Genomic DNA, 12220 nt, shown 5'->3' on the forward strand with positions numbered 1-12220 from the left:
TCACTAAAGCAGGGTGTTGGTTCCTGTCAGAATAACATCATTTCCTGTTTGTGCTTTCACTGCACTGAACTGTGAATCAAACCCCTGGCAGCATCTGAAATAAATCCTCTGAATTTGCTCATTGGAAAGGCATTCACCATTATTATTAGTTATAATGACCTTTTAGATATAAACTGATTAGTCTAACTTGTCATGATCTTCTTACATTTTACTGACTGTTTCAATGATGTCCGTACTAGAATGTACCCAGTTCATGACCAGTGGGTCGACCACATTTGGTCAGTATGTAGTCTAGCCTAAAAATCTTCTTAAAATCATACAGGACAAATTCAAATGCCTGTTAATGTGTTGAAGGACAACTAGAATGCAGACATCCTGGCTATGGTAGATTACTGTTAGGAACCAACTTGCTTTTGTTTCAATTTGGGTCAAGGGCACCGTGGCACAAAAGTGTCCCACAGTTATCTAAGGTTCAGTGGTAGCTGTGATTCTTGAGTTGATGCTATCAGTCAGTCCCAAGATGTTTCTGACCTGGTTTCTGTCAGGCGAGGTCCTCTAAACTAACTGTAGATTTACAGGACTATAGTTGCCCTTTCAGGGATGAGGGACAGTAACATGGGCAAATGCTGGATGATAATCCAGACAATGGAAGCAAAAAAAAGAGCACTACATTTTTGAACATACCATCAAAATTAGGTCATTTCCCCAAGTAAACAATCCTAATTTTATATTCATTTTAGGCCCTATATCCCAGCTAGCTACAGCAGACCAGATGAAAGGTCATCATCTAGACAGGACTACAGTTTATGCTTCATTGATATTTATGAGCCATGTCATATAATGTACAGTACATCTCCAGTCAAAGGGGCAAGTAGAACACAAAGATCAATCATCCACATGAGTCAAAATCATTTGAGTAATGTATTCAGACGTGCTCATAGCTACTGATCAGCATATAAACATGGGGCACATTCTCTTCTTAAAGCTGGAATCCTTAATGGTGAAACTGTCATGTCAGTTTGGGATATTACAACAAAGTTACTGTAAACAAGTTTCTTCATCAGACGTCATTGTGTGATACAACAGCAGAATATGTACTGCAACCTTTTTTAACTACACTGCTCGATGTACCTCACCTTTGTTACATTCACAAAACGATAACGACTGTGCTGGGGCGGACAGTGGCGCTGTTTCCCCTAATACGGATTCCATCTTTAAACTAGGGCTGGGAATTGCCAGGGACCTCACAATATTTCCATGATAATTGGGTGTCGATACGATACGTATTGCGTTTCTTACAATTGTATATGTATTACGATTTGGTACTGATATTATATATATATATATTTTTTTTTATTGGAATCTGACGTTCCAAACATATTGCTCACCATATGTGTGCTGCCGAGATACAAGTGAGAGCATGAGAAATACATCATGGAGGTGTCCTATAAACAAATTGGCTCCCTTTTTTTTAATAAGATGGAGAACAAGCTATGAAGGAAAAATACTGGATTTTTCAAATAAAATTCAAGTACATTTCTTTGCCATCACTATTTTAAATAACAGGTTGGATATCATGGATTCTTAGTATTACAGACATCAAACACAGGAGATTACGTGCGTGCATTCATCTGTGCTCTCTGATTCAGGCTTGAGTCATATTTTACTGCGGCTGGCTTGCCAGTCAAATTCTTTTAAACTTTTATTTTACTGCCATTACTCTCGCTATCTATTTATATGTAATAAACTAATTCCTTTGTTCAGTCTGGCTTGAACAATATGATTTGAATTGGGTCAATCGGATTGGTCGACTTGGCAGGGACACCCAATGTATCAGCTAAAAAGGCCTAGTGCAAATCCCACTACTAGGTCTGTTCTACTGTTTGCTTGCTTGTTTCTTTCCTTCCTCCTACTCCATTCTGTCAATTTCTCCATACCTCTTATTTGGGGGCCCCCTTCCCATCCTCCCTCTCACAGCACACACCTGTAGGGTTCCACTGACTGCAACAATAGCAGGAAATGACTAATCTATGGCCGGGGTTCCAAATAAACAAGGTTTGTTCTCACTTCTCTGGACTTAACCGTGGAAACACTGATTGCTGCTTGGTTTATGATACATGCCAGGCCTATGCTGGGTGGGGGGATAGTTGTCGTTTTTTAAATTTATAGTGAAAAAAAATAAAGCAACAATGGAACAATTTCCAAGATTTTGCTGAGTTACAGTTCATGTAAGGAAATCAGTCAACTGAAATAAATGACTTGGGCCCTAATCTATGGATTTCATATGACTGGGAAGACTGATATGCATTGGTTGGTCACGGATGCCTTCAAAAAAGTTAGGGGCATGGATCAGAGAACCATTTAGTATCTGGTGTGACCACAATTTGCCTCGTGCAGCGTGACACATCTCCTTCGCATAGGATTGATCAGGCTGTTGATTGTGGAATGTCGTCCCGCTCCTCTTCAATGACTGTGTGAAGTTGCTGGATATTGGCAGAACTGGAACATGCTGTCATACACATCGATCCAGAGCATCCCAAATATGCTCAATGGGTGACATGTCTGGTGACTATGCAGGCCATGGAAGAACTGTGCTTTTTTTCATCTTCCAGGAATTGTGTACAGATCCTTGCGACATGGGACCGTGCATTATCATGCTGAAACATTAGATGACGGCGGCAGATGAATGGCACAACAAGGGGCCTCAGGATCTCGTCACGGTGTGTCTGTGCATTCAAATTGCCATTGCTAAAATCTATTGTGTTCATTGTTTGTAGCTTATGCCTGCCCATACCATAACCCCACCACCACCATGGGGTGCTCTGTTGACATCAGCAAACCGCTCACCAACACCATGCCATATATGATCTGCAGTTGGGATGCTAGTTGGACATACAAAAAACATGCAAAAATTCTCTAAAATGACGTTGGAGGCAGCTTATGGCAGAGAAATTAACGTTTAATTCTCTGGCAACATTTCGGATGGACATTCCTGCAGTCAGCATGCCAATTGCACACTCCCTCAACTTGACACATCTGTGGCATTGTGTCGTGTGACAATTAAACATTATAGAGTGTATTTTTATTGTCCCCGACACAAGCTGCACCTGTGTAATGATCATGCCGTTTAACTAGCTTCTTGATATGCCACACCTGTCAGATTAATTGTCTTGCCAAAGGAGAAATGCTCACTAAAAGGGATGTAGCCAAATTTGAGAAGCTTTTTGTGCGTATGGAACACTTCTGCAAACATTTATTTCAGCTCATGAAACATGACTAACACTTTATTGCGGTTATATTTTTATTCAATGTAACTAATGGAGAGAAGCAGATTACTAGTTAGGTAGAGGTCTTTTACACCATGTGGGTGGTGAAAAGCTACCTTGCATGTCAGAAAAGAGACTTTGTTCCATGTTGGGTGTGATCTGCGCACCTGATGTGTTTGGTTTTGTAGGCGTGTATACATGTGTCAGACTGGCTATTGCCCAACACCGTCAACTTGAGCACTCGAACACAGTTTCACACTGAACTTTGAAACGCTCTCTGCACAGGGACGTCCCTCTGACTGCCACTCCATATTTTATTCCTCTGTCAACACATGCAGATCAGGTTCAATATACCCAACTAGTTTCAATACAGCACATGTTCAACTGGCCGTGAGTGCTTTTTGTTTGACTGGTGAATAGCCTCCATAAACGCTAGACACCATTTGTTGTCTTCATGTAGCCTAGACTATATAGTGACTCAAAGGGAGTGCTCTTATACTGTAGATAAGACTTCTAGTCAGAGGTAAGGAGAGATGGGCGTTAGCAGACAAAAGGGAGCGGATGGTTTAGTCTTAAGTGGGGGTAAAAATGAGATGAAGACATGTTCAGTGTTCACGGTCAGGTGAAAGATGTTTTATGTCCTGAGTAGGGTTTAGAAAGACATGTTTATTTAAGTGGCCGAGGAAGCGGGTATGTATGACTCCCTCCAGCATTCTTTCACAACAGTTAAAAGGCTTATGTAACCATTATCTAATATTAATGCGCTTTCACTTGTTCAATATGGCTGTCAGAATGACAACAGAAATATGAGCCGTTTCATAAGCCCTTTGACCCCAAATCATTATACGTGTGTAGGTGTATGTGTCAGACTGACACCTACTGGCTGTCAACCAGTACAGTTAATATAATAATTCTAAAGGAAATGGTGCTGCAAGACTAACCGGTTGCTTAGAGTTTGTTTTTTTATGTGCATCTCTAGTGAGGAATGTGGAAAAATAGTGGATAAGGGTTTGTCATGGAGTGTGGTTCGTTTCCAGGACTTAATTTACTGCAGTCTGCTGAGAACTTCTCGTTTCAACGGTGTCTCCTGGCGCACTCTGCAAGAATTCACACAACAAAGTTCCACAAATGGCAAAATAGTTTTCCCGCTTTGTCATTTCCTCTTCCCCTCTCCCTCCTCGGCTCCCCCTCCCTCCCCTGTTTTAGGCAGGGAGACTGTGTCTGAGTCTATAATGAACTTAGACGCACTACACCTCTCCTGGCCTCGTCTGGCAGTCACACTCTCTCCCTCAGGGCATCAGACAATGGTGAGGACTAGAAGAGGTAAGGTCAGGGGGCAGGAGATGGAGCGAAAGGCCGTTGAAGCTTAACATGCATGCTAGACTGGACCCAACAAGAGACTATCTGATGACTAGAGTAGGGACGGACAGGGTAGGATGTGATATGAGGAGGATGTATAAATGGCTCCATTAATATTCCAGTCAATGAGACGTATACCATGGCCAGTTGGCCACAGCTGTTTAACAGCTTTATAATGTGGCTGGTGGGATACAAGGCTTATTGTACATGGTCAGGTTTTAAATGTAGCCTTTGGTCTCTGACTGACGAGATGGAGGCTCAAGACCTTGGTTTTTCCAGCTACTCAGCATAGCTCTGTGTGAGGAGGAGCAGGGGAAGGCACTGAGCTGGAATGAAATGAGTGGAGGAGGGAGGGAAGGATGGCTCTGATGAAGAGCAAGCAGCCCTTAGTGTGCCTTTTTAACGAGAGGGCCAGGAGTTGACAAGGACACTCCTTACTTCCTCCCTTTGTGCCTTCATTCTTGTCTCTGAAGTCGGTTCTAAAACCACCCTCTCTCCCCCCCCCTTGTTATTCAGCCTGTGGTTCCGCTCCTATCGTAGGCCACTTCTCTGACTAAGCACCACCCTTCCAAGATGTCGGAGTCGTTTTCTTAGCCTTGAATGACATGTTGGCTAGTCATTGATTGTCAGATGGGTTCGGTAACATTTAGGGACTGTTGGAGGGATTGGTTTCCTTGTATTCCACGTGTCGCCTTCATTAATCTGTAACTCTGCATGAGTAACTACCAGAACGGCTAATCTCAATGTAGCCAACCTTCAATAGATCAGTCTGTTTGTACAGCTGAACAGAGTTTAACGTGACAAGACATGGGGAGGCCTTGCAGCTGCGCAGTACTTGTCTTCCGGCTTAGTGGCGTCCCAGGTTGAGTGAAGACGTGGCCAGACAGAAGGCTGTGGACTTTGGTGGCCAGACAGAAGGCTGTGGACTTTGGTGGCCAGACAGAAGGCTGTGGACTTTGGTGGCCAGACAGAAGGCTGTGGACTTTGGTGGCCAGACAGAAGGCTGTGGACTTTGGTGGCCAGACAGAAGGCTGTGGACTTTGGTGGCCAGACAGAAGGCTGTGGACTTTGGTGGCCAGACAGAAGGCTGTGGACTTTGGTGGCCAGACAGAAGGCTGTGGACTTTGGTGGCCAGACAGAAGGCTGTGGACTTTGGTGGCCAGACAGAAGGCTGTGGACTTTGGTGGCCAGACAGAAGGCTGTGGACTTTGGTGGCCAGACAGAAGGCTGTGGACTTTGGTGGCCAGACAGAAGGCTGTGGACTTTGGTGGCCAGACAGAAGGCTGTGGACTTTGGTGGCCAGACAGAAGGCTGTGGACTTTGGTGGCCAGACAGAAGGCTGTGGACTTTGGTGGCCAGACAGAAGGCTGTGGACTTTGGTGGCCAGACAGAAGGCTGTGGACTTTGGTGGCCAGACAGAAGGCTGTGGACTTTGGTGGCCAGACAGAAGGCTGTGGACTTTGGTGGCCAGACAGAAGGCTGTGGACTTTGGTGGCCAGACAGAAGGCTGTGGACTTTGGTGGCCAGACAGAAGGCTGTGGACTTTGGTGGCCAGACAGAAGGCTGTGGACTTTGGTGGCCAGACAGAAGGCTGTGGACTTTGGTGGCCAGACAGAAGGCTGTGGACTTTGGTGGCCAGACAGAAGGCTGTGGCCAGACAGAAGGCTGTGGCCAGACAGAAGGCTGTGGACAGACAGAAGGCTGTGGACAGACAGAAGGCTGTGGACTTTGAGTCATAATAAAAGATGTCAGTCTACCCAGTGTTCTCTTAATCCCATAGACATTGCCTAGCCTGTACATCATTGACAACGGCTGACCATCACACTTCAGGTTTGCCTTCACTTTTCAATGTAGAGCACCTTCCATAGAATGACTATGAAAAGAATAGATGTGGTTATAAATGTAGCCCTGTGCTGCTCTCAGGAGATGGATGGAGGAGATGCGTCACTGACTAATCTGTGTCAAGACGACGTGTATGGGACACAGCACAGGCCTCTTTGCTCCCTCCCCAGGGCCGTCCAAAACGGCTGCATGCTCTCCTTTTTGAAGTCTCATTTTATCATTGTTATTTCTGTTCAATATCATTGTTATATTCCTATCCTGCTGGCTTATCCATGTCTTGCTGGTAGACAATACAAGCTAAACTCTGGCCCCCATCCTGCCTCCACTCAACAGATGGCCTGTATATGTTTGAGCTGCTTGTTTGAGTTTGTTTTCATGTAGGCTACACGTTTTTTTCTTCTCTCTTCATGCTGCACGCCCACGTTAGCCTAGCTGACACTGATAAGAATCAATCCCAGAGCGTTGGTGTGTTGAGGCTGTACTCCCTACTGCTTGTTTTTGCCAAGCAGGAAAACAATGGTTAACTATTGCAGTAAGGCATTAGCTGTGTTAGGACTGCATGGAACTGACTAGACTGCCCCTTGGTGTGGTTGCTGGTTATGTTTGCCTAATGCTGCAGATAGTTAGGCCCTGCCACAGTTAACTGTTATACTGTACAGCCTGTGGGTGCATTACCAGGGCTAGGTGATGTTGATGTATCGTGAGTGTTTTTAAGGGCTCAAACACACCAATAGTGTTTGCCTGCTTAGAGTACTTTGCAACCTATTTTTATTTATTTAATTTTCTATGTCGAATCTCACATGTCATCAGACATCAACAGCGTGCTGAACAATTGGTTGACGAATGGGAGATCCACATTCGTTTCAACGTGTGCGATCCTCTACTGATGTGGTGATGGGAGTAGAAGACTGGGAGGAAAGACCAGGAGAGACTGATGGTGATCAGAGGAAAGAAATGTGCAGCATTCCTTTGCTCTCTGTCTTTGATAAAGGGTCAGTATGGGAGGAATGTGACCCTGGAAGACTGGATAAACAGAGGGGGGTGGGGAGAGGGAGACTGAAGCTGACCGAGAGGAGTCTGGGGCGACTAATTTGTGGGGTACCTCACTCTAAAGTAGGAAACGGTGAAGTAAGGGTTGGGAAAGGGGAGGGTGTAGTGATGGAAGTCAGCTGTAGAGCTCTGAGGAGGGAGAAGAATGGTGCTACAGTCCTGGTTCCCTAACTTAGATCAGGGTTAATGTGCCATTTTAGTATTTCTCATAACCCTCTGTCAGCAGTACAGCCTTTCTCAATACATTCTCAAACATCTACTTGCCCTAGCCTTTGTTGGCAGTAGACTGCATTGCCCCCAATGTAGGTTAACATACCTATAAAATAACTTTCCCCCATTCTACCGCAGGTAAACCTCACATTCAATAATGCTGCTATTTCGTAAGAATAGCTTTGGGTGGCAGGCACTGTAAGAGAACTTGCCACCTGTAAACCCCCCAATATTTCACAAACTGCATTTCCAAATTATCCAAACAGAAACTCTGCCAACAAGCAAAGCTCATAAGTATGGTAAAGTGGAAACGTTTGGGATTTTCTAACCTTTTTGAGTGTGTGCTGTTTAGCAAAGTTGAGTATGTAAACAAAACATTGCCATTTGTTGTAAAATGTTTAATTTTATTTCTACCCTAGGGAGTAAAGGAAAGTTTTAGGCTAACGACCCTGGCGGTGGTGGGAAAGCGCAACGCTCCCGTTGTTGGAATGCTCAGATAATGGCCTTCCCTTTTCTCTACCTCTGTGTATAGCTAAACGTTATGAAACACCCGTCCCTCACCCCCACTGGATTCTGGTAATACTAGTCTAGTCTCTCCATGTGGGTTACACCATGGAACTGACTTCAATGACTTAGATGTTGTTCATGAGCTGTGAACCGGTCCTGTTTGTGCCTGCAAGCCATGTCGCTCACCACTGGCATTGTGGTTGTTTTGCACAAGCGTTGTAAACAAGATTCAAGACTGAACATTGTGTTTATGCCTTTAACCCCAAAGTATTTATTTAAACTTTTAGTCCCTTGAATGTTCTCCAACATTTTTGAATGGTTCCTCAGGCCTCATTATGTATCAGTCTATTAGCCTCCCACTCTGACGTGCTCCTCGTCCCTAGAAACCGAACGTTGCGAAACATTGTTTTTGAAGATTTTCCTCCAAGTATGTAATCAATGAAGTCTGTCCCAAAACCACATATTTAAATGAGATGGTCAGCACATGTTGCACATTACCATGAATATACAGTTGAAGTCAGAAGTTTACATATACCTTAGCCAAATGCATTCAAACTCAGTTTTTGACAATTCCTGACATTTAATCCTAGTAAAAATTCCCTGTCTTCGGTCAGTTAGGATCACCACTTTATTGTAAGAATGTGAAATGTCAGAATAGTAGAGAATGATTTCCGCTTTTATTTCTTTCATCACATTCCCAGTGGGTCAGAAGTTTACATTCACTCAATTAGTATTTGGTAGCATTGCCTTTAAATTGTTTAACTTGTGTCAAACATTTTGGGTAGCCTTCCACACGCTTCCCACAATAAATTGGGTGAATTTTGGCCCATTCTTCCTGACAGAGCTGGTGTAACAGTCAGGTTTGTTGGCCTCCTTGCTCACACATGCTTTTTCAGTTCTGCCCACACATTTTCTATAGGATTGTGGTCAGGGCTTTGTGATGGCCACTCCAGCACCTTGACTTTGTTGTCCATAAGGCCATTTTGCCATAACTTTGGAAGTATGCTTGGGGTCATTGTCCATTTGGAAGACCCATTTGCGACCTAGCTTTGACTTTCTCACTGACTTCCTTGCTTCACTATATCCTCATAATTTTATTTCCTCATGATTCTATCTATTTTGTGAAGTGCACCAGTCCCTCCTGCAGCAAAGCACCCCCCCAACATGATGCTGCCACCCCCATGCTTCACGGTTGGGATGAGTGTTCTTCGACTTGCAAGCCGTCCCCTTTTTCCTCCAAGCATAACGATGGTCATTATGGCCAAACAGTTCTATTTTTGTTTCATGAAATCAGAGGACATTTCTCAAAAGTACGATCGTTGTCCCCGTGTGCAGTTGCAAACCGTCGTCTGGCATTTTTATGGTGGTTTTGGAGCAGTGTCTTCCTTGCCTTTCAGGTTGTGTCAATTTCATAGGACTTGTTTGACTGTGGATATAGTTGCTGGATGAAACAAGTACAAAATATCTTCACAAGGTCCTTTGCTGCTGTTCTGGGATTGATTTGAACTTTTCACACCAAAGTACGTTCATCTCTTGGAGACAGAACGCATCTCCTTCCTGAGCGGGATGACGGCTGCGTGGTCCCATGGTGTTACTTGCGTACTATTGTTTGTACAGTTGAATGTGGTAATGTTTGGAAATTGCTCCCAAGGATGAACCAGACTTGTGGAGGTCTACCATTTTTTTCTGAGGTCTTTGCTGATTTCTTTTGCTTTTCCCAGGATGTCAAGCAGAGGCACTAAGTTTGAAGGCAGGTCTTGAAATATATCCACGGGTACACCTCCAATTGACTCAAATTACGTCAATTAGACTATCAGAAGCTTCTAAAGCCATGACATAATTTTCTGGAATTTTCCAAGCTGTTTAAAGGCAGTCAAGTATGAAAACTTTGGCCCACTGGAATTGTGATACAGTGAAATCTGTAAACAATTGTTGGAAAAATTACTTGTCATGCATAATGTCCTAACCGACTTGCCAAAACTATAGTTTGTTTAACAAGAAATTTGTGGAGTGGTTGAAAAACAAATTGTAATGACTGTTCTAAGTGTATGTAAACTTCTGACTTCAACTAAGTTTTACAGCACTGTAAGTTACGATTTTTTTAGAGACCGTCTTGGCTGGAGAGGGAGTGCGCCCTTTAATTTGATTTAGCATCCGTAGCGGTTGCCTGAATAGTGGGGCCTTGTTGAGATGAGCGTGTTTTATGTTGACCTGACCTAACCTGAGCACTCCATGTTGTAGAGGAAACATTGGTGACCCTGGCATTCCTCAGACATTACATCAAGGCAAACGGCCAGGGACCAGACCTCTCTGACAGACATCAACTCACAACCCAACAAACTTTCTGGGCAGTGGCTAGCTTTAGATCAGAACAACCCATGGGTGTTGTGGATATAGATTGCCGTGAGGGTGAAATTAAATTTCATGCCCACATTCTTGTTTTGGGGATAGATATTGCTTTGTAGTTTAAGGGAAGTCTTTGTTAACTTGGCTCAGTTTGTCAGGACTGTTGCTCATTTACATCAGATTTGTTTGTTGGTTGAGGTCTAACTAAATTGAATTGGTACTACAACTAAATGCTATATTTCCCAGCCCTAACCAACTTCTGGGTCTCTTTCCAAAGCAACCATGGCGACGGACGCAGACAAGTTCCTGTACGTGGACCGCAACATGGTCAACAACCCTCTGGCCCAGGCAGACTGGGCCACCAAGAAGCTGGTGTGGGTGCCGTCGGAGCGGCTGGGCTTCGAGGCGGGATCTGTGAAGGAGGAGCGAGGTGAAGAGTGCCTGGTGGAGCTGGCAGACTCTGGCAAGAAGGTGAAAGTCAACAAGGATGACATCCAGAAGATGAACCCGCCCAAGTTCAGCAAGGTGGAAGACATGGCCGAGCTCACCTGCCTGAATGAGGCATCGGTGCTGCACAACCTCAAGGAGAGATATTACTCTGGCCTCATCTACGTGAGTATTATATACAAGGCACACACTGAACTGAAGGACACATTCCCAGCCTGTAGAACCTGAAAGAGAAATTCTGGTACTACAGCACATTGAAGGACCTCACCTCATTGTATGATACATGTGTCAATCATTACTCTGTGTTCATGTGAACACTCCTGACTCACTCTTGCCCCCCCCCATACGAGAGCTGATTTTAAAAAAAAAATGTTTAGCTGTTATCCAAGGTCTTGCTTAATGCTGGTTACGAAAGCACTGTCTGCTCATGTCACGACTTGGCCTGGTTCCAAACCAGGTAGTCCTCCTTTCCTGCCCCATTAAACCAATTGTGTCAGATGACCCATTATGTGCAGGTTGCCATCCCAAATGAAAGGCTGTAATGTTTACCAAACATACGAGTATGTTCAGTCCTCCCTTTCTGGCTCCCTTCCCTCTTACTCGCTCCTTCTGTGTTTGGAGTACTGCTGTAAACAGGAATCTGCAGGGAACAATACTCTCCTGGGGGGGGGTGGAAGAGGGACACAATGGGGGTGGAGAGTAAAGCTGTTCAGAGTTGAGTTTTAAATGGAGATGGAATGTAAATCGTGCTCCAATTATTGTTCCCCCATAATGCCATTTATCCCTCTGTCCACGACGGAGTGAATTGGTGCCTGCTACATTGGGCTTTGACCCGGTCAAGTCAACACGCCCTGGCCCTCTTGGGGTTTGGGTCCTGCCGTGTGGGGGCCACTGAACCGGGTACCCTTCTGAACCCCCTCCCCACTTGGGAGAGGCAACAGACAACTACCAGACCAGAAGCAAGGGCAATGGGGAGTGGAGGACAGGAATGTAGCTGAGAGGGAAGGAAATAGAAGTATGGAGGGCTGATGAACAAAAGTGAAGTGGGGAGGAGAGCTGCTCCATATGCCCATACCAAGATGAGGGGAGGCTTTAGATAGGTATAATGAAAGGGACAGAGGGGGTGGGGTGAAATTACCTCGGATGATGTCACTGTTTGGTAGGTCTTGGTGATTGTGAAACATGACTGATCA

At 44.6% G+C, this 12220-nt stretch overlaps 2 protein-coding genes across 7 annotated transcripts in view; one reads left to right on the forward strand and one right to left on the reverse strand.

Annotated features, from left to right (window-relative positions):
• LOC112219368 (guanine nucleotide exchange factor VAV2) overlaps nucleotides 1-12220 on the reverse strand; it is a 1336992-nt gene that overhangs the window by 691169 nt on the left and 633603 nt on the right. The gene's annotated exons all lie outside the window — the stretch shown is intronic.
• Nucleotides 1-12220, forward strand: part of LOC112226307 (myosin-9-like) — a 32445-nt gene that overhangs the window by 2117 nt on the left and 18108 nt on the right. For both annotated transcript variants that reach the window (XM_042302251.1, XM_042302252.1), the window contains exon 2: nucleotides 10858-11192. In XM_042302251.1, the coding sequence (XP_042158185.1) occupies nucleotides 10863-11192 (330 nt within the window). In that variant the 5' untranslated portion in view covers nucleotides 10858-10862. The remainder of the gene's footprint in view (nucleotides 1-10857; nucleotides 11193-12220) is intronic.

This window comes from Oncorhynchus tshawytscha, linkage group LG20, assembly GCF_018296145.1.
Source record: "Oncorhynchus tshawytscha isolate Ot180627B linkage group LG20, Otsh_v2.0, whole genome shotgun sequence".
NCBI lineage: Eukaryota > Metazoa > Chordata > Actinopteri > Salmoniformes > Salmonidae > Oncorhynchus > Oncorhynchus tshawytscha.